The 23,506-nt window shown below is 42.4% G+C and overlaps 1 protein-coding gene and 1 long non-coding RNA gene across 3 annotated transcripts in view; one reads left to right on the top strand and one right to left on the bottom strand.

The window, feature by feature from the left end:
* Positions 1–23,506, bottom strand: part of UNKL (unk like zinc finger) — a 513,314-nt gene that overhangs the window by 189,906 nt on the left and 299,902 nt on the right. For both annotated transcript variants that reach the window (XM_078664930.1, XM_078664931.1), the window contains 2 exons: positions 15,608–15,692; positions 7,552–7,715 (listed from right to left, as the gene is read on the bottom strand). In XM_078664930.1, the coding sequence (XP_078521056.1) occupies positions 7,552–7,715; positions 15,608–15,692 (249 nt within the window). The remainder of the gene's footprint in view (positions 1–7,551; positions 7,716–15,607; positions 15,693–23,506) is intronic.
* Positions 1–23,506, top strand: part of LOC144786015 (uncharacterized) — a 352,278-nt gene that overhangs the window by 62,869 nt on the left and 265,903 nt on the right. The window contains exon 2 of the long non-coding RNA XR_013602075.1: positions 21,818–21,911. This is a non-coding gene — a long non-coding RNA (uncharacterized LOC144786015). The remainder of the gene's footprint in view (positions 1–21,817; positions 21,912–23,506) is intronic.

Here is a 23,506-nt window from a genome sequence, read left to right as displayed (position 1 = left end):
CGAGGAAGCGCCGCTGTTAAAATGCGCCTCCGGGCGCCAAAGATCGCGTGTCGGTGGGTGTGGCGATCACGCCAAGGATTATGGGGACAGTGGTCCTCCCGCTCCGCGGCCGCTGATGGAGTGCTTTGCGGCGGCGGTGAGGTCCAGCTGTGGCTGCAACAGAGTCCTTGGGCAGCAAGTGTCCACCCCCTCAGCCTGGGAAGCAGCAGTCGCCTCCAGGCAACATACGGATGTGGCAAGTGAGTCCCCGCTCTGCCGAGGAAGCGCCACTGTTAAATGCGCCTCCGGGCGCCAAAGATCGCGTGTCGGTGGGCGCGGCGATCACGCCAAGGATTATGGGGACTGTGGTCCTCCCGCTCCGCGGCCGCTGATGGAGTGCTTTGCGGTGGCGGTGAGGTCCAGCTGTGGCTGCAACAGAGTCCTTGGGCAGCAAGTGTCCACCCCCTCAGCCTGGGAAGCAGCAGTCTCCTCCAGGCAAAATACGGATGTGGCAAGTGAGTCCCCGCTCTGCCGAGGAAGCGCCGCTGTTAAATGTGCCTCCGGGCACCAAAGATCGCGTGCCGGTGGGCGTGGCGATCACGCCAAGGATTATGGGGACTGTGGTCCTCCCGCTCCGCGGCCGCTGATGGAGTGCTTTGCGGCGGCGGTGAGGTCCAGCTGTGGCTGCAACAGAGTCCTTGGGCAGCAAGTGTCCACCCCCTCAGACTGGGAAGCAGCAGTCGCCTCCAGGCAACATACGGATGTGGCAAGTGAGTAGATTCAGAGGTAAAGTTGCCTGTTCCCTCCCCTGGTGTTGGTAGGCTAGTTGGAGGGGTTGAGTTGGAATCGTCCGAGTACAAGCTTTTCACATGGGCTACCCAAGTGCCTGCATCAATTAGATTCGCTCTATTAGCGGCCCCATGGGTAAGGTTGTTTAAGTATTGCCAAAGTTCTTGGGATTTACTTGGTGCCAACAGCTCAAAGATCTTAAGCCATTTTGCCTCAGTGCATTCACTTCTTGTTGTCCAGACCAGTTTTGAGTGGACTTTTGCGGTTGATTTAAATTGCATTTTGGCAGACTCTCATCCAGATTTCTGGTAGGCTCTGTGTTTGGTGTTTAATTGTTTGGCACTTTCCTTGATTGCTTGGACGTATCCTAAGGAGTGTGATGGGTCGGTGTGAATTCTATGTGTGCTGCCCCCCCGAAGCAATGCGGCTAATTCGTAGGCGAGGGAGTCCCATTCGCCTATGATGTCCCCAATATATGAGCTGGTTTGCCACCCTGCCCGCGTTTGTTTCCAAGAATCAAATGTATTCATTGGCATCGGCCCCCATTTGATTATTTTAAGAAGTTTATGCTGTTCTTCCCCTTTGGATGCCCCAATGCAATGCAGAGTAGGAAATGTCTGCTGTGATAGTTAGCTGGACAGTTAAGGCGGCATGGCCGCTTTCACTTTGTGGGTGCACACTGTAGTTTAGCATGAGTTTTTGTATTCTCTCACTTAATAAAATATAATCTATTGTGGTTTGATTATTATAGGTGGGTGCAAAAAAGGCCCCAGGGTTACGTTTTATGGATAAAGAGTGCGTTGTTGGCAAATTGTACGCCCACATAAGGGCGTTGAAGATCCTGGTGCTCCCTGAGCTGTGATTTTGTGAAGCAGGGTCCCCTATATTATGAGCATTTAAATCTCCAAGAATAATGGGTTCCATAGATGCAAACAGTATGAGCAAAGCTTCTATCTGAGTGATCAACTGGTTAAGCTTGTTGTTGGGACCAGGCCCGTGAGGGTTGTAATAGACGTTAATCAGAAGAATTGATATAGGGCCGTCGACCGTATTAAGGCCTTTAAGGGTACCAGCCAGAAACATGTCTGAAGGGTTCTTTACCTCTGTGAAATTTACTTTCAGTGAGCGCCTAATGTATATGGCGATCACCCCAGAGGGTCTCCCGAATATGTTGCTTTTAATGGCCGGTTTGGTATATACTGCATAGCCTCTTATTGGTACGGATGTAGTTGCCCATTTTTCTTGGGTACAGATAAGATCAGCGCCTTCGAGGAATGTGGATGCCTGTGGGCTCTGCAGAACCTTGGTGATCCCTGCAACATTCCAGGTCATGATTTTTAATGTTTGGATATTATCCGAAGGGTACCTGTGCTGAGCAGAGCTGTTTCTTAAGGGGTGCCGGGCCTCAGGTGTCACAAACTCCTTGTTAGCGAAGGGCCTGGTGTGTGGGGCAGGGGTTTAGGGCCCGTGGGAGCCAGGACCAGTCTTTGTTAATGTTCTCCGTAGCGGAACAGGAGCGGTTGCCCCCTTCTGCATGTGTTGTTATTTTAATTGAGCTGTCACCGGTCAAACTTCGTTTTGATCCACCTTTAGTACCATGAAGAATAGAACCAGTAGTTGTTGCTGGGCGATTTAAATCCTTTGTAAGCCTCCCTTCCTCCTTGTTCAGTTCCTGATTTCCCAGCTAGTCCTTCGGGTCACTACTTTTCAAGATCGCCGGGTCATGATTTTTATGCCCCAGTTTTCCAGTTGCTTGTTGTTTCCTCTCAGGGTCTCGGCCATGGCCCAATTAGCGAAAATTATCTCTGTTGTCTCGTTTGTTTCGCTTGGTCCAGGGGCAAGGAAGGACACGCTGTCAATGTCAGTTGTTTTTATTTTTTCTAACCCCTGAATATTTGCGCACAGCCTCAGCAGATTGCCTCTATTAAGGATGTCCCATTTCCCCTGCGAGATATACTCGGGATACAACAATACTTTGAATTTTTCTTGATCTTTTATTTCGTCGGTGACTGACGGATTTTGATGAGGAGTTTCCTTAGGCATGTAAGGATCCTCTCTGGAGTTACACGTTTCTAGAGCTTGAATATCCAGGTCATCCCTAGGCAGAAATGAAGTTCCTACCTTCCCTTGAGCATTATTCCGGAGCTTGTGTTGGTGGTCGTTGGCCGAGGGCAGATCATCAGTACGTGTTTGAATGGATTTTGTCTCCCTGTGATTAATGGATGTGGTTGTTAGATGGAGCTTTTTATAGTCTATTGCAAGAACACTTTTGTTTGTTTTGCATGGGTCGAGTTTTCCTTGATTAATGCTATTCGTGTTTGCATAGTCCGCAGTGGTCGCTGCATGCTGATTTAAGTTAGATTCCAGGTTTTTCTTTTGTTCAAGGGATGTTTCTTCAGCTTGTGGCCCTTGTGTGTTGTTGAAGTGCCACCTGGGTTCTTGGTCAGTCGTGTCCAGGGGTTTAGGTGGATGCACCATAGAGTGCCCTAAGGAGCCAAGAGGAATATTGTCACAGTAGGTTTTCCCGTGTATTTGTATGCTTGTAGTTTGGGATTTTTTAGCAGTCATCTTTTGAGGAGAGGTAATAACCTCACGTTGGCCTTTATGGTAATCCTCATTCTCCTTGGTTTCCAGTCCAAGCCAGTGTAAAATAGAGCCTTCATTGTGGTTTTACATTTTTCTTGATTTATTTAGCTTTTTCAATGTTTTCTTGCTTTTTCTGGACAAGTGCTGACTGTTTGAAGTTATGGACTTTGACTTGTTTATAGTTCCTGGGCCATTATCCAGGTTGCAACCGATTTTTATTTCCGGTTCTTCTGCCCTGTTTATTTGGTCAGCTGCGGCCCCTGTGGTTTCGCGTAAGACGTCCTTATTGTTGGATAGTGGGTCCTTCTTATATGTAGCCAATATTGTGCTCTGTTGGGGCAGGGCGTATGGGGTGTTTGGCCGCCTATTGACTTCGTTCTTATGGTCCTTGACTAGAGTGCTCATAATCTCTGGGAGCTTTTCTAGATTCTGAAGTATTGGACTGCATCCACAGTCTTCTTGTCTGACCATTAAGGCCGTAGTAGCCTGGGCTCTGTGAATCAGTAAATTTAAGTTTTCCAATTTAGAGTCTAGGCCAGCAATCAGTCCTGCGACTGTTTGCAGTATGTTTATTTGGATATCACGTTTGTCGGCATGCATTATGGCAGCATTTGCCATTGAAATCATGGCATCATTGATCAATGCTAGATGGTTCTCAATTTTTTGGGGGGGCTGCAAGTCAATTTCTGCTCCCATTTTCGGAGCACCTAAAGCCCAATGCTCATTTGCATGTGAAAAAGAGCAGCAATTTAAAGAATTAGGGCACTGTTTGGGTGAGAGTTGATGACTTGTGATCTCATCAGGGGCAGAAGAATCAAGAAGCTCCGTTTGGAGCCTTAAAGAAGTTCTGTATGTGCTTGTGTTGTTGCTTGGTTCTGAAGAAGAGTCCTTGATCATTTCTGGGATTGATAGACCGGGTGGTGAATTTGGTTGGTTAAAAAGTTCTCCGCTATTGTCTGTGTGTTTGTTAGCGCTGTAGGCTATTTTGGAAGTGGAGGAGTTTAAAGATAATATAGGAAGTGATCTCAAGGTTAACTGTTGTTTGTTTGCAATGAGAAGACTGGCTTCCTCGTTTGTGTGGTCTATTTTTGCAGTCCCTAAAATTTGAAATGCTACATTATTGGAACAAGCTGATCCTGGGTCCGCTGTGGTTTCCGGGGCTCTTGTTCCCGTGATAATGGTTATTTTTGAAGAAAGTGCAACTTCTGGTTGAAGTCCTAAGTTCTGGTCTGTGTTTTGCAATTATCTCCCAGCGGTCTAACAGTGATTTCTGCACGGGGTGTGTGGAGTACTTTGTCAGATTCCCCAAATTTATCTTCTAAAGTTGTATAGTAGAGATACGCTCTTATGTCACTGTTGCCAATGGTTTTGGTCATGGTCTTTCTGATGCTGTTGCTGTTGTCGTTTGTCATAATATGACTTGCATATGTGGTCTTTTCTGGTGAGATTGCAGTTGTTATTTCGGTTGCTGTTATTGATTCATCTGTCGGTGGACCCTCCCTTGGAAATAATCCGGGTTTGGAGCATCCTCTACCTAGGGGATACAGTATCTTGGACTTTTGCCGCCTTGCAGTTTTGTGGGGGCGGTGATTGTCCTGGTGCTGGACCAGGTTTGAGTTTCTGGTCTGCATGATTGATCCTTGCACTGGGTTCTGCGGTGGAAAGCTGATATGGTTCGACCTGTGAGCAACCGCCCCACAGCCTCCCGCGGCCTCCCTCTGCCCTGATGACCAGACCCGGCTCGGCGAGGTGAGTTTCCCTTAAGTTGCGGGTCTGGATCTGGGGCTGGGTCTAGGCTGATAATCAGGATCTCAAAAGGTTTGCCCAGTGCACTCGATATATATTGCCTTGATAAGAGCCCTGATGAGGCCCTGCTGATCTGATGATCTGGCGGCAGTCTGTGGGGCTGTCAAGCTGTCTGGATGTCCAATGGGGTCCGATAGTAATTACAATCACCTGCTGTTGCTGCTCTGAGGGTTGCCTAGTGGACCCTGGTGGACTCTGGCGGGGCTCTTATGGATCCTCTTCACCTCTCAACTTCCCACTGGGCCACCCAGCACCTGGCCACCTCCTGGACCCAAGTTCTGAGTCCCAGCCCACGTCTCCCTCGGTTCCCGGCGCCTTGTGCCCTGCTCCCTGCGCCAAGCTCCGACTGGGGAGGGGGAGTGAACAGGGATGAGCCGAAGGAAGCTGGGCGGGCAGGTGAAGCTGTGCAGCTTCAAGCAAATACCTGGGAGAGAAGGGCGGCAACCGTAGATCAGGTGTGATGATAGAAAAAGACTGCCGGGGGCTAATACGCCGTTGTCAGGACGTTATCAGGTACTCTCGGGCGCTCTGAGGCATGGGCAGGCGTGGGCAGTTTGAGTAGTTTTTCGGCGTCCTCCTGCTGCTCGCAGCGCTCCTCCTCGCGCCTCCTACGTCGGGCTGCCTGCTCCGTGCTGCGATCAGAGTGAAAGCACGGTTTTGGGAGTATCTGAAGGTGAGTTTGGGGGGCCGATGACAGGGGACAAGCGGAGCACACAGGGCGGAGACGCTGGCTTTCCTGAGTATGTTCAGGCCCCCGCCGCGGGCACACACTTGCTGAGACCGCCACCAGAAGTTCAGGCGGCCGCGCTTGCCTCAAGGGCTCGGGTGCTCAGGGCAGGCTCGCCGATGCTCACCGTCCGTCCGTCCTTAATCTTCTCCCCCGCCTGCTCTCCTTACTTTCGAATTGTAGCTCCACGAGGGGAGTGTTGATGAAAGAGGCGGCTCTAGGTTTTCGGTGATGCTGCGGTAACGGGTGCGCCGATGGGAAGCCTCCGCTGCTGCTGCTACTACTGTTGACGCTCCGGTCTGCTGCTCTGAGCTCTACAGTTTCAGTCTGAGTCAAGCCTACTACGAGCCTGTGGTTCCTTCTACTCTAATCCATTGTGCGTAATCAGCAGTGCAGCCAGTCAAAAGGGTTTCCTTCGAAGAAATTCACCACAAATGATGAGTGAGGTCACTGTAGGTGTTTTAATTCATTTCATTACAGATAAAACCAGCAGCCAACGCGCATTTCGTTCTCCATGTACTTCCTCAAGGCTTGAGTTCAAATCACTTGATGGCAGCTCTTTCAATATCTAGTAGTATATATATATATATATATATATATATATATATATATATATATATATATATATATATATATATATATATCTGGATTAAAACTCCCAGTATACTTCGAGTTGAAATCTGTAAATCCAAAAATATAAAGGAAAGGTACTTCCAGATAGCAGCTACTATATACTTCTGGAATAGTTGTCCGTGTCTCAAATCACGGGGACATATGAAATGGGCTCCGTTTTCAAAAAGTGGGGACCTTGATAAGTCCACCCTTTACGGTGCTGCATTCACAGCAAAGCTCTCCATCAGGAACGAGTGTTTGTTTGGTCAAATGTACATATGGGCCTGATTACGCTCAAGGACAGAGCCACTTTTTAGTGTGGTTTCCAAGGAAGAAAACTATTCAAAAAGGTGTAGGGTTTGCGTATGCAGCAGGGAATATTCAACAGTTTTTGATTCAAAGAAGATCCCCTGAATGCAGAACCAGAGTTTTTATTGACAAAAAGATAGCACTCAAAATATTTTTGTTTAATCAGCAAAAAAGATATGCCGCATGACTCTCTTTTTGCCAGAGGCGACAGTACCGGTGGTTGTGTTCTTAAAGTGGCACGGTTAGCTTTTCAGTCAGGATATATAAAGTCAGTGCAGAGAACACCATTTCCTCCTTTATGTTTTTTTTTTTAAGTTTTCCATGTTTTTACGAGATAGCGTATTTGGTAAAATGTACTTTTTTTAATCACTGATTTAGTTGATCTGATCTTGTAAAAAAAAACTGACGGAAGATGCTTTCTCCTATTTTCAAACTGAAAATGATTTGTATTTTACTATGAATGCACTTAAAGAGATTTATATAATGGATAATTAAAATCACATCTGCTTTATGGGAATAAAGTACAGGTAAAATGATGAAAGTAAAATTACCTGAAACTTCATAATTAAGCAAAACAGAAAAAGAACAATAATATTGTAATTCACACATTTCAATTTCACAGGTTATGAGGTGAACCTCTTCATAACAAAATGTATTTCAATAAAACGTAATCAATAGCATTAACATATTTAATTATCATACATGTGGCGCAGTTCACTATTTGGAAAATTGTTGTAACTTACATTTTGTCCATTGCTACTTAAAATGGTGTTTGTACAGTTTATATTGCAGCCCCACTCATTTGAAAGTCCTATACTCTCTGTAGAGTACAAAAGAGTGCCTTGCTTGGATTGGCAGGCACTCTGCATCATGAGTCCATTCATAGTATCTTCTGTTGATGGAATTCCTAAGAAATTACATTACATGATTAGAAAAAAAAACTGTCTGAATTACATTTATTTAAAAAGGCAGACAACACACCTGACCATCTTTTAACCTTGAATTAACTTCAGCAGTTATCCAGATCAGTACATGTCAACTTAAAAATATATAACTATTGTCAGATAGAATAGTCATGATATTTAGTGTAGATGAATGTAAATTGATAGACATTCAAACCTCATAGATACGTACTTAACATCTCTATATAAAAGAAAACCTAGTTCAATCAGCTAGCAATAACGTTTTTTTAAATCTTTGATTCCTTAGCAAATTAATATTTCTATGACGACAGATGCTCAATTACCTTTCTTTCAAATTCTTCATGCCACAATGAGCTTATCAAAACAACAATTAGCAATATCACTTATTATTATTCGGTTAAGTTGTCTGATTATCAAAGGAATATTTTGGGTTTATCAAGAACATACAGGGGATTGCTGTCCGCCCAATGTTTACAAGTAGTTGGCTTTACAATCTCACTTTTATTTACTTACATTCTATTGTACGGCTTTCCCTTTTTCAGCCTCTACATCTTGTGTTCATCCTCCCCTGGAGTATAGCCTCTCTACCACTTCTTTCTTTGGCTGGCTTCTATGATTCCTCTGCTTATTTTTAGATAACTACTTTTTTGGTGTGCATGTTTCCAGCGGTCTCCCTTATAAACTTTTCTTCCACCGCTCCGCATCGCTCTCTCTCACCCTTTGACTTCCCACCACCTTCACTTATGTTGCTCTCTTGTTGCTTTTTCGCCAGTGTTCTCTGATTTATGTTGCTTGTCCCCCACCCGCCGTGCTGCTTAACTCCCTGCCCTGGGTGTCTTAACCCCTCAACCGGCTGTGTACATATCATCCCAGCACACTGTTTTGATTAGGCCAACCCGCCCTGTGTTGCTTTACCGTACAAAAGTACACAGCGGGTGCTGCATCATTGTGTTTTTATTTCTTTTTAACCATGCTGCACAGCAGCCACAATGCTGTATTGCACGGCTAAAAATAATTGGCAAACACAATTGGCAGGACATATTGACAGTGTCAATGCTTGTTGATTTATGGAATTCATCATCATATCACTTTCTGCATATCAAACTTAAATAGTATATGCGATCAAGACTGTGGGTCTAGGAAAACCTCTAAGATATCAGAAGCCTAGGCATATGAAATATGAATGATAAAAACAGGGTCTTGACCAAATGGGCTACTCCTGTTTTTTCACTGGGTACTGAAGTGTTACATTGCTATGCTAGAGAACAGACAAGATATGAAGGTGAGCAACCCAATATACCCTTGCGGGCTCGGGCAATACTTGTTATAAAAGGAAGACCAGCAAGGGATTTTGTTCTATTATTATTTGTCAGCGTAGTTAGGACCTGTTATGAAAATCAGGGTTCCTAAAAATATTCTTAGTCAGTAGCTGTATCGAATTGTTAACTTCAGACAAAGAGTCACATAAGATCTATGAATAAAGTGTTACCACACTAACACAGTAAATAAATGAGAAAACCAGGATTTTATATTGTCTGAAGATTATTATTTGTTTTCAAGACAAAGAATCAAACATTTTTATAAAAATAGGGTACATACAAAAGTATTAGTTAGATATTCAAGGTGTAGGTTATTTCCTCCTTTGATATATCTAAGCAAAAAGTCCAGACTTCAAAACACAAAATAACATAATGATTTCAACTAAGAATCAGAAGAAAATCAAAGATGATACAATGGGTCACACGCAGACTTGGACTGGATAGTCGACGTTTCGGTCTTTTAAGGAATTTTTCATAAGACCATCATCAGGACAAAGAAATTCTACATACAGTAGATGACCCTTTTTACTCAAGTAGAGATAACTCCTTTCTTTATTCAAAAAGAGACAACAGCAATTCCAATGATTTTGACGATGAGGAACAAAGAAGTTAATCCTTTTGTGCCAGGATTACTCGTATTATAGACTGGAGTTATTTCAAATGTTCAACAAAGTACCCGATACTTGCTGTTCGATGAAGGGACAACCATTCGATTTTCACGATGATGAAAGGAAGAATCTCAATCATTCCCGCGTCGGACCACAAACAAATTGGGTTCTGGCTTGGGTCCTTTCATCATCGTGAAAATCGAATGGTTGTCCCTTCATCGAACAGCAAGTATCGGGTACTTTGTTGAACATTTGAAATAACCCCAGTCTATAATACGAGTAATCCTGGCACAAAAGGATTAACTTCTTTGTTCCTCATCGTCAAAATCATTGGAATTGCTGTTGTCTCTTTTTGAATAAAGAAAGGAGTTATCTCTACTTGAGCAAAAAGGTTCATCTACTGTATGTAGAATTTCTTTGTCCTGATGATGGTCTTATAAAAAATTCCTTAAAAGACCGAAACGTCGACTATCCAGTCCAAGTCTGCGTGTGACCCATTGTATCATCTTTGATTTTCTTCTGATTCTTAGTTGAAATCATTATGTTATTTTGTGTTTTGCAGTCTGGACTTTTTGCTTAGATATATCAAAGGAGGAAATAACCTACACCTTGAATATCTAACTAATACTTTTGTATGTACCCTATTTTTATAAAAATGTTTGATTCTTTGTCTTGAAAACAAATAATAATCTTCAGACAATATAAAAACCTGGTTTTCTCATTTATTTACTGTGTTAGTGTGGTAACACTTTATTCATAGATCTTATGTGACTCTTTGTCTGAAGTTAACAATTCGATACAGCTACTGACTAAGAACATTTTTAGGAACCCTGATTTTCATAACAGGTCCTAACTACGCTGACAAATAATAATGGAACAAAATCCCTTGCTGGTCTTCCTTTTATAACATGCTAGAGAACAGGCTTCATTATGGAATAAATGTGTTTTTATGGAATAAATGTGGGTTTTATATTGTGAGTGAAGTAACAGGCAAACAAGCTGCTGGTGGTGATCATACAGTCATATCTAAATAGCTTTGATCATTTCCATAGTAAACTTCAAGTTGGAGCCATTCAGACTCAATTCTCTTGGAAATGATTCAAACTCTCGCACTCTAGATTCCAGATGATGAACAAATCATTGATCCAACTTAATTTTCATTTGGTATCTCTCACTTCTAATGCGATCATTCACCCACTGCCCTTGTACTAGGGTTGCTTGTGGAACTAAACTGCCCAAGGTAGTGTCATACCTTTGTCTACAATAGTTTACATCAACTCTGAACACCATAATTGCAAGATAGAATTCAGTCAATTCTTTCAACTTTTGAGAAAAAGAACTAATTACACTTAACTTGTCAGGCAATTTCTGAAACGACTTACCACTGGAGGCATAAACATAGTTAATGCCATTAGACATTACATACCTATGCATGCACATAGAGCTTCATGATGGGCTTTAAGCATTGAATGATGTATTTCCTGAAGAGAACACTTGCTGAAAATTACTCTCTGCAGGCCCAGATGTCAAAACTGCACCCAAGGCTTCGCACACAGGGAACCCTACCATTTCTAGGCATGTCTGAAAACTAGAGACATAGTAGATCCTTAGCGGTGTGGTTTGTGTGGATCCCAGAACATTTTTCTAGGCAGAATGTCCTGTGTATCTCCAATTGATGGCTATAAACCCTCAATGTCCTTTCACTTTCCATGAGGGTTGCTGCATTATTTGGGATCTGCCTGTCTCCGTTTTTCTGATTTATTCTATGTACTTTCAATATTCTTTTTATTTCAACAATCATGTTCTTTGGGAAAACTATGAGTGATCTACACTAATGACGCCTTACTGAAGCCGGAAGTTTGTTTGCTTTTTAGAAATCTCAAGGCTTGCCCCACATGTATTAAAAAAACAACTTTGAGAATACATACTTCAGATGAGAATTCCATAATAGTTTTTTACATCTTTCTTTTGGCATTCTAACCACCGTTTCAAATGGATGTGTTTGCTATTCTACTGAGTTTTCATGAATATTGATAAAAAAAATATAGGGGTTGTGTAGAAAAGAAGTTATTACTTATTGTCAGTAATAACTTTTCTGACAGATAGATTCTGCATCTTTTGATTCCTCAAGTTTTGAATTCACCAGATGCCAGACTGGAACCAGAAACTTTTCCGCGCAATTGCTCATGCACTCCTATAGATGGCACTATTGGAATCTGCTGCTGCTCATCCTTCTTCTGGAACTGATGCAGCGGAACCATATGTAGACATCATCCCTCTATGTCAGTTTACACTAGATCATTCTGTGCCCTTAGACGCAGACCGTCAGTAACAGATTAAGAACTGTGACAGTGTGCAAAATCTATTGCTGAACCTTATTAACACCTAGAAGACAACTCCACGAATTGGGAGGAGAACAGGTTCGTGAGGAATCTGCAGTGGGAGCAGCCATCAATAAAAGTGTTAATGACGGTAAGTAGATTATTCTTCTAATGAATACATCTAACTGCAGATTTTCACCTTTTGAATAGATCTGAAAGGTCGACCTCCCACAATGATGAAGTGTATGAGGGGTCCACTTCACGCCATGAAACTTTGTAGGGTCGAGTAGGCAAAAAAGCCCTCAGCAGAACCCAGACTCAAAGCATTAGTATCTGGTGATGGTGTGGACGGATGCTTGTGTATCCGTCTGGAAGATGTTTGGCACATGAACACCCTTGGCCAAGGCCACACAACAGCCTTTGCTCTGGTAGTGTGAACCCTAAAGCCAGGAGACTCCTTTTGGCCCAAGGCATAACAGGGAATAAGGACTGTTTCTGAACTTCCCCTCCATTCTGAACACCAGATAATCACACAATCCACATCTACTTGGTAACCCTTCGCCTGATCAAGATAAAAGTTTAGGGCTCTTTGGCTTCCAACCGGTTCAGACTCTCCTCTTCCTTGGAGGAATATGACAAAAAAAATAACAGCAGGGAGCTTGATAGACTGCCCTGCATGAAAGGTGACACCTTTTTTGGCAGAACTTAAGCGAGAGTCTGGTGCACCACCAGAAAGAAGGTGGTATGTTGATTTGCGTAGGCAGTATATGCTGTTTGATGACAACGCGCATTAGTAACTATAATGAGGACAATTTTTAAATTTCAGTAACGGTAAAGAAACTGTGTACAGGCTTGATAGGTGTGTGTAGCAAAAAGGTAAAAAACAAATTAAGTTTGCACTGAGGTTTAACAAAGAACGCAGGAGGAAACACGTATGTAAGCCTTTTCAAAACAAGCATAGGTAATGCATCAGTTTTACCTACGTAATGAATAAGAGCTGTTTTCATCAATCGTCATCCAGGAGAAGGCAAGAGCTCCCTGACAGAAAACACGTGAGTTGAGAGGGTGAGGCGCGGCGGCCAGAGCTGCTGACTCGAGAGCCAGAGATCCTGGTTCGAGTTTCAGCAGCGCTGCACAACATCCTGTGATTCTATGCAAATCACTTAATCTCTCCTGGTGATAAATTGTTAAATAAGTATGCTGCAATTATGAAAGGCAAACTTTATGAAAAAATAGTTCCACCAAAGCGGATGTTCACAATATTTCGGCTGCATGAAACTGATAAGAGAAACAGATGAGGAACAAGCATTGGTTAACAGCCAGAAATGGAGGAAAGGTAAGTGGCACACACAGGAACCAATGAAAAGCCATGAAAGAGAGGAGGCAGATGGAAGTTCCTTTTAATATTATATTAAAAACAACAGATTTCTCGCTGTGCAGGCAAAACCTAAACAGTCATCACAACTGGTGAAATAGATATTGAGGGCCGATCAACAAATGTACCATTCAAACAAATTACTCTTAATGGTGCCCATGGCAAGGCCTTGCTCTGCCAAACCCTGGCAAAACAGAACATCAGAGAGCCTGGCTTGAAGGAGATCGACCAGGCAGTATTTATGGAATTTGTAGAAAACCGAAAGTCTTAAGGCACTGATTTGCCCTGTTAGACCTCCACCCAGCACCTCTATAGTACTAGGCAAGATCTCCACTTATTTGCCAGAGGCCACGCTGCTTCCACAGCGTCCGACTCCAGAGGCACTGGTTCTGAATGCGACCCTTACCCCAGTATTGAGTCTCCAAACAGAACAGCTTCTTTAGATCAAGCCAAAGAAAATTGTGCACACCATCAAAACTAAATAGTCTGCCATATCCTTTGACACACAGGTTCATACAGACTCCGAAAGCACTACAGGACAACAAAATTATTAGACGTGCACTACACAGTTGATGACATATTAATGACTGTACGGCAAGAAAAACAACACACATTATGGCTAAAGGAGAACAACCTTATAGACTGCATCGGTTAAGCATTGGAATTACAGTGATGTAAAAGAGAAAGAACAGCCTCTAAATATTCTATGTTTTTCCTAATAAGACATAGGATATTAAACTATTCCTCAAGTCCTTCAGTAGAAAAATCCAACGTGACCAAAATCAAAATGGCACTTTCTCATTATTTATTGAACCAATAAATTAACTCAACATATATAGTATTGCTTGAAAAAGTAAGTGCACCCAGTGATTCAGTAAGATATGAAACCACCTTTATCTGCAAAGTCCTTTAAGCAAAGGTTTGGTGGAAGAGTTGATCAATCTCTCATATTGCCTAGGGGGGATTTTGATCCCCTTCTCCTTACAAAGCTGCTTAAGCTCGATGACGATTGAGGGCATTTGTTAATAATGCTTAGCTCTCTTTAGGCAATGCCATTCAGTTGTAGATTAACTGGTGTGTTTTGGATGATTGTTTAGCCGCATGATTTACTTTTGTCTAAGCTTCAGATGTGGTTTTGACATTCACTTCCACAATGCACTGGTTCATAGAGGAATTTATGGTAAATTCAATGATTGTGAGGTGTCCAGGTGCTGGACCTGCCAAGCAAGCCCAAATCATGCCTCCTCTGCCCACCATTTTTGGCAGGTGGTGGGAGGATCTTGTAGTGAAACCTAGTATCCAATTTTACGATGTATACTACAGTCACACAACTTTACTTTCGGCTCACCTGTCATAAGGACTTTGTTCAAGAAGTCTTGCAATTCATTTAGGTGCTATTTTGCAAACCTAAGCCAAGCAGGAATTTGCTTTTTGGAGGACGGGTTTTCTCCTAACTACCCTTCAAAAAACGTGTCACTTGTTCAGTCTTTTCCTAAACGCAAAATGCTTAACATTTACAGTATTGACAAAAGCCTAGAGATCCCTGGACGTACCTTTGGAGTTTTTTGCAGTATCTAAAAGACGCATTAGATGGTCTGATGTTTAAGGGAATTACTGGGGCACCCATTCATCTGCAGGTTGGCAACTCTTTTAAAGTTTCTCTGTTTGTAAGTAATCGGTGTCACTGTGGAACGATGGAATTCGTATTATTTGCAAATTTGTTTTAGCACCTTTGAGCCCTAATTATCAACAACAAATGTTTCTCCAAGACCATAAGAGGTGTCTTTTGACCTATGGATGATGGGTCACTTCCAACCTATATGCTCCACCCCCAAACCGCCATGTTTCCTATTTTATATATAAAAGGGACTGCACTTCCTTATGGTCAAGTAATCATGCACACTTGCTTAGCAGCACCTGAATGTAACTACCTTTTTAACTAACAAGGAAGCAGTAAACAAGGTCTTTGTTATTCCACATAAGGCTGAATATTATTATTTTTGTTTGTTTAATAAACAATGACAAAGTGAAACCTATGTGTGTTATTTGTCACACGAAATGACATTTGTTTAGAGGGGAACTGGTGAAGATTAGATGAAAGTCATAAATACATTAATAAGTAAAACCACTGATTATTAGGAGTGTACTTTCTTTTTCGCATCACTGTATGTTGCCTAATCCATCTCACATTCACTGCTAGATATTTAAAATGAAGGAATATTCCACTGAATATACATAAAACATTCTACTTACTTTCAACATGTGCAAAAGCACAAAATGGGCCACGAGGGCAATATCCTGTTTGACGCATGTCATTGCACTTTGTAGATTTATATATCTAAAGAAAAATGAAATAATAAGCCTTACATTAATGCATGTTAGGCATATGAACGTATGCAAAATTAAATAAAGGAACTTGTAATATCTAGGTAAGTAATACTGACCTACCTGTACATTTTGATACCTCATAACCATATTCTGAGGTAGTCTCACATTAAATAGTCTCCCTTCAGTCACAAGAAGCATGGAAATTTCAGAACAATCACAAGGACTCAACGCCAAACGTCACAACCGGTCCACCCAAAGAAACCAGCTTTTTAGATCAGGTTAGGACCAGTTATTAAAAGTTTTCAGTTTGAGGCCCGATTAACACAGTTTTTTTCTTTCAGAATTTCCCAAAGCCAGACAATCTTTGTGAATTAGGGGGCTTGCTTTCAAAGCGTTCTCATGTTGAAGACTTCCCCAGGTTTACTTTAATACGTCCTCGTGGTTGCTAAGTATTGTTCAGAACTGATTTCACTAGATGTCAGGAGAAGACTATGACATTGTGCGCTGAGCAAATGAGTTGGCCTCAGACCTTTGCTCATATTCTGAGATCTGGTGGAGAATTTTCTAGCATCCATGAGTACACACTAATTTGCTGTGAAGAGATACTTACATAAAGGCAATCTCCTTATGAAGCATCCACTCAAGTTGACCAATGGTTTGGAAGGATGTATCGTGATGGACAGATGGTTTCTTTTCTGGGGGGTGGGGGGGTGACTTCCTGAAGTAGACAGGGCAGGACTCAGAAATAAATCTGGTGAGGCCACGTTGGAGCCACCAGGATTGACTGAGCATCCTGGACTATCCCTGGTAATTAGGAATCAAAGAATAGAGCTGTCCAGACCAAAATAAGCCTATCAACTAAGGAAAAGTCGCCTCTGGGTCTATCCATTCTTTTGGACAAATTCAACACTTTTTGCACAGAGTTTGACTTGGAAATGAACAGCAATAAAACAAAGTATATGGTCTCCGGTGGCCCAAAAATCTAAGGGCAAGCTATTCTTAGGGAGTAAGGCATTGGGTAGGGTACACAAACTTGACTATTTGGAGCGAGAATTGAGGATTCCCATATATGGGCAGCCCACATACAGAAAAGTGTTGACTCTAAAAAGCAGAGCAGGGTCCATTATAAGATTTGCTACTAGGGCGCCCTTTTGTCATCCCCCCCCCCACCCCCACCCAATGGAGATATATACATTTCAGCCTGTGGGGGAGCAGTGCATGGGGCAGATTTGTGAGGGCATTGCAATCTTAGCACCCTTGAAAAAGCTGATAATGCTTTTATAAAGACCCTCTTGAGACTCCCTATTAGTGCTCCTACACTTCCAATTAATTTTGTTCTAAATCTGATATCAATTTCTCACATCGCTATGTTGAAATCTATTCAATATTGGATAAGCTCTGGACTAATGAGGTCTTGGGACCCTACAGGGATTGTATTAGAGCCATATTACATTACAAGTCCCCTGGCTTGTGCACATAAAAACGTGATTATTCAAGTTGGGGCTGAAGGGTTTTTGGCTGCAGCCTTTCCCATTACCTCAAGATGCACATGACAAGTTAAAAATGTCCTTCTGGAACTTTGTTCTAGGAGCCAAACTTTCCGACGCAACTCCACGCACCCTTGTAGACTCCTTTTTGTTGTTTAAGTGTGTACAAGATCATGAGCCATACCTGAATTTGGCCATTTACCCTGCTGAACAATGCACTTCATGTAAAATTCAGATTAGCTATTTTACTGGTGGCTTGGTTTACTTTGTCCAGGATGAAAAAGGGAGATACATCCAACGTTGACGATGGGCTGCCAGCTAGTTGAGAATACCAAACATGTTATTTATTTGCAAGGCCTACGCAAAACAACGTTCATATTGGATTATTCCTCTTTGCAGACTCCTTGCCGTTAGGGCTTGCCACACAGCTCTTAGGGTATGCAAAACTAATACTAGAGACTGTGTTGTGTTGTTAAATGTGAGTTACCTTTCAGTAATATGGTATACCAGGTCAAATGCACTTACAAAAAAGTAAAATGACTGTGCGCATTTGTCACATTGAGTAGCTTAAGGTTATCTTGTCAGGCTTTGAATTTCATTTCCTTGCTGTTCTATTTTTAACTTATTTAATGTTTTTACTTGACATCTTCTGAAGTATTTTTAGCTATAGGTTTTGTTTTTCTTTTTAACAACTTCTACTTTACTTTTATGGATTTGGAAACATGAAAAAACTTGCATTGTTGGATTGCAATTCTTAAAATGAGTTGTACTTTTCAGGATAATGTTACTTTTTGAATATTAATTTGCATGCTTTTATAGTATTTCTTATCAAATGTTTTATTCTGCACCTTTTATGGTTCAATGGAGCTGAAATAAAGTAAATATGATGATGAATGAGGGAACCCAGGTCTAGAGTCCCCATGTTCATCTCTTTGGCTCGATTTAGAATTAAGGTGAGTGGCAAAGTTTTCTGTGGCTGGGTGGCTACCGGGCTTGAAGATGGAACTGACAAATTGTGAAGAAAGTGGAGATTCCTGCTCAAGTCATCTGCCCCGGAATTGCTAATTCCCACAATCTGGGAAACCAGCAGAAACATGTTTTCATTTATCCACTTCAACAGTTCTACTCCCATCTGGCGGAGGCAAAGGAGATCATGTTCCTGTCCCAGGGCAGATGCCCTGCGACTGAGAAAGAAGTGGTGTGTTGTTTGCGGCCCTGGGGACAACGCGGTAGGTGGCGGTAATTCCATGGAAACGCTGAGGCAGGCGCGGCTGCTGGGGTGCTAAACAGCTGGGACAGACCCAGATACATGCGGCCGAGCAGCAGGCGGTCTGGGGCACTGTGGGGTTTGCACGAGTTCCCCAGTGGCAACTACATACCAGCGGAGTGGGGCCCGCTCCTCATCCTGATAATGCAGACGCCTGTATTGGAGCGCTGAATGCCTCTGGAAAATATTGCACACCTCCTGGAGGTGCAGGGACGCTGACCATGAGCCTGAACTCACCACCCTTAGTGTTCGAGTATTTCTGGCGACCCACGTGGCGGTACTCTGAGGTGGTACATGAACATTATGGTAGAAACAACACTATTGGTGTGAGGCCACATCTTTGATCCTGGGAGCTCAGCCCCCTGTGACATGGAGCTGAGGGCCTATGGAAAGGACTTCACCCACGGCGGCCATTAACAGGCTGATAACTGCTGCTGATGCCGGTGGTACAAAGCTAGAAGTCAACGCGAAAGAGTGACAAGGGCACTTCAGAGTGACAATTAGGGGAGGTGGGAGGACCCCAGTTATGCAACAGCTGGGCACTGTCCCCCAGGGAACACTGCAGAGGGGACTCAGGAAGGGGTATTACCCGACGTATAGGTTGGAGGTTTTTTGAGGCTGGAGTAATTGTTCCTTTTCTAAAAAAAACCTCACTCACCACCTAGTGGTGACATGCTTCATCATCATCGGGGTCCACCCTGGTGGCCTAGCGTCACCAGGGTGTGCTTCGACACCTGTAATACAGTGGAGCGGGTTGTGAAATGTAAGTGCAAAAAAGTGATGTTAAAAATTGTCCTGGTTTAACTTTGGAAAAGTGAATTTTATTAAAAAGCAACTGGACAATAATAAAAATGGTAAAGTGTGAGATGCTGGAAGGGGGTTACGACCTACGTATCTCTGTATGTGTTATGGTGCATTAGGTCAACATGTTTCAACCATTAGGGAAGATTCCCGGTATTCATCAGGACCAAAGGAGATGGACGGTATGAGTCCCCTAAAAGACTCACCCTATCCTAAATCCTTTCAGAACCTATGGCATATCCTGGTCCAGGGGAACAGGAGTATTCCTCGTCCACCCTAAGTGGACACAATCCCTTACTCTCCCCTTTGTTTTCCCAGACTCAGGAAGGGGGACATGGGACAAGCCAAGCTCCCCTTTGAATCACAAAAACCAGGTAGGGCACAATCATACGACAGAGCCACTGCGACCACTGAATGGGGGGACACAGAGAAACTGGTCATTAAGATACGACTGCTACAGAGGCAAAAAATCCTTACGTCCAATTATAAGAAGCTTGACACACTTACCAAAAGAAAGGACACAATAACTAATACCCTCAAGAAATAGGAGAAAAGGATCACTGCAGCTGAAATCTGTATTTCCACAATGGAGGATGACAATTTGACATGGTGAAAAACTGTCAAAATCTTAGATGTCATCAAAGCCAAAAATGAATACCTGGAGGCTCAGGCCCGGAGCAATAATTTGCACATAGTGGGGGTCCCAGAATCCACAAATGTCGACAATATGGCAGAATACATCGAGACTCTTCTCATATCATTGCTTGGGTCCTAAGCGGGCACACAGATCACTTGAACTTACACACCCTCATGGAGTACAGCTTGGCCTGGTCATCATCAGGGCATTACAATATAAAGCTGGAGACATGGCACTGTGCTTAGCACAATGGTAATGGCACTAGTAAATGAAGGTAAATCTATGGCAATATTCCCAGACTTCGCAATAGCAGTGCAGGAGGCCCACCTAGTGTACCTGCCAGCAAAACAAACGTTACGGCAGGCAGGAAGTCCCAATGTCATGGTCTACCTAGTGTGCCTTAAAATCACTTATAGGGATAAACCTCATGTCTTCCTTAAGCCACAAAGTGCCTCACAATTTGCAAAACACCTTTTTGGCTCCAAAGCAGACTCAGTTAAGAAACTGAATATGTCAAGACACGAGGCAGGACCGAGATTTCTGACGGGCGGCACAGACTGTTCGACCTGAAGATATAGACAGCCTACATTGTGACACAGACATCAATTCCTCTTCTTAGGCGTGCTCAATGACTCAACTCTACTTCACCTGCAACCACTCAGAAAAATCGGGTTCCCGTTTGTCTGTGAGTGCTGCTCCGCCCAATGTAAGCGAGTAGGCAAGATCAATTCCCTTATATGTGGTTTTAAAACGCTGTAATATCCCCTGCTCAACGTAATAGTTAGTCTCCTCACTCGCGAATGGTGGAGGTTAAAGCGAGCATTTACACGCCTAAGAAGAGGACGCATAATCACCTTCATAGAAATAGTTGTCCTCTAGGTGACGCATAGAGTATATGGCAGACTGTTTGGGCACTCTTCAGCCTGATATTTTTCCCCGGACGAAGGCCCGTGAGCCTTAAATGCACTGGGCGTGCATATAAGAAAATTTAAATCAGTGATTATTACTACAAGAGTCAAAAATGTTGTTATTTGTATCATAACTGATCTGAAGTCAAGATATGTAGGACAATTTTTATGTATTGTGTTTATAATTTATGTGTTTTCTAAATTGAGAAACAAACAATGAACGTGTAATGTTTAAATGGGATTCATGTGTGATTAATTTAGTCTAAAAGTACAATACAATAGTAAGCGGCAACAGTGTACAGTGGTCAAGTAGTTATACTTGATTGCAGAAAGTCTTCAAGACATACATGTGAAACCTCTGCAAGGCCAAGCAATAAGGGGTTTGTGGAGCGCTACAGTAACAACTGACCAAATCTGAACAACAACTATGCACTCTCAGGACCACATACACAATCCAGAGAGCATCTCGATCTACTGCTGAGATGAGAGGTCTCCTTATTGAATATACAGAGATGGCAGACAAGAGATCAAACATTTACATAAATATGGCACGGCCCGGGCATATCGAGAGGTGGACAGAACAACGAAGAAACGCTGGCCTCTCATTAGCAACCTTGGCTGCCTCCACAGGATATCACCGTATTGGTATGAATCACACAGACACATTTGTCTTACATTCTCTATACATTGGAGTATGATCTAAACATCGCTTTGAGGTATGTTATAGTACCATTTTCCATCTTAAGTGCTTTGAATAGCAAAGAAAGTTCCCTTTAGGGACCAATTTTAAACTTTGTAATCATATCGTGTAGGACAAGACATCAATGCAACAGGTTGCCTATATCATAATTAATTATATGGTTACCATCCAAATGCTTATATTGGAATAAGAAGGCAATGGTAATAGAAATTACCATGCTTTGAATAGATCACTTCGTAATTTTATTGTGTGTTATGGATAGACTGATGGAAATCTATGATTTGTGTGTAACAGCTATAAATGATTTATCAATATCATCTGTATTTCATCAACAGATTTCGATTTGATTATTTGAGTGGTCATTTTCGTCTGATCCGGTCCATTTGTATTAGTGGAATCCATTACAATCCTCTATATTTTCATCTTGAGGTATGTTACACAACTGTATACATTTAAATATAACTGAGTTATAATTAAATCACTGCTCAGCTCGTAGTGTCAATGAGATTCGAATAGAACTTCATAGTATACAATTGAATGAACAAATGTGCATTTTCCTTGATCAGAAAAAAAAATTGATATATGCAATATGTTTTTCTCCCCTTGTCTAAAGTGTACTGTCACCTAAAACAAATGTTGTATCTAAGATTACGTCAATGTAACCTCATTAGCAAGCTAGCAATTCGGACAACATGTGCTATAAACTAAATCTATGGTAGATTTTTTGATCAATTATATTCTTTTTAAATTTCAATGATCTTTATAGTTGCTCATATGTTTTTGCATGAGTACATCCTCAAAACTGGTAAATTTGTACATTTGTATATATATGTTTTTTGTATTGTATTTTAAAACATTATATATATCGTTTTCTTTAGCCCTGTAGAAGTCTCGACAGAGACAAAACGCGTTGGCTAAAAATTTCTGATGATTTTGGATTTTAAAAGAGGTTTTTTGAAGTATAACAATAAAGAACAATTTCCTATCACAAGTGGATTTGGGACCTGCTCTCTTGATCTTCCGTTTGGACATTTGATGCTATGAAAATTGCTAAATGCTATAACTTTGGATGGGTGCTAATTCCAATTTGTTTTCTGTTTTTATTTGGTTTTTCCAAATAGGAGGTAAAGAGGGGTGTACTTCCTGGTTTTGAGCACCGCCGCCATACTAAATTAGCCATTTGTAATAGCTAGGTGCAAGTCCTATTGCCTCAACCTCTATCTTTTTTTGTTTCCACTAACACACCACTCACTGACAAAGGACAGCCAGGTTATGCAGACGCTACAGAGTTAGGGTGTCCAACAAATAAGTGACCCCCCCAACAGTCAATTCCTGATACCCTCTCCAGGTTCCTCGACAAGAGTGGAACCTGCTGCACTAGATACGTTCCATTACTACCACCTATGTAAAAAGCCCTATGTAAGCACCATTACCCTACATTTTCACAGGAACCCGCTTCCTACAAAACATTACCACTGCTCCTAGATATGCGTTCCAACATGCTACAAAGTGAGGACCCCATGGTTGCGCCGGAGGCGAAGGAAAGATGGAACACAAGTTGGGGGTGCGATAACAAACAATGAATGGGACAATTGCTGTGACCACATAGGTTTCCTCCATCCCAAATGACGGCTGTGAATAATACAATTCAAGTTCATACTGTAGGACGCTGGCTCTGGATATACTATACCAAAGGAAGGAATAGTGTGCACAGACTCAAGTGGAACGCCAAAGGTAGGCAGAGGTAAAAGTATATAGCACCTTACTCTCTATTTGTGGTACTGAGGGCGAGCAGTAAGGCTTTATCAGAGGGTAGTGTTAAGCATTTTTTGTACAATCTCAGGCAAGAAATTATGTCACACACTCAAAGATTCAAAGACTGGATGTGCACTGTTTCAGGCCCCCGAGAGCAGCACACTCTCGATCCAGTGTCCAGAAACATGTCTGGTGGTGGCAGCTGGTGAGCCTCCACACAGCCAGGACACGAGTTAGGATATTTTTCAGGGGGCATCTCTAAGATGCGC

The sequence above is a fragment of the Lissotriton helveticus genome, chromosome 10 (assembly GCF_964261635.1).
Source record: "Lissotriton helveticus chromosome 10, aLisHel1.1, whole genome shotgun sequence".
Classification (NCBI taxonomy): domain Eukaryota; kingdom Metazoa; phylum Chordata; class Amphibia; order Caudata; family Salamandridae; genus Lissotriton; species Lissotriton helveticus.
Note: the sequence above shows the minus strand (reverse complement) of the source record. Positions and strands in the feature narration are given on the sequence as shown.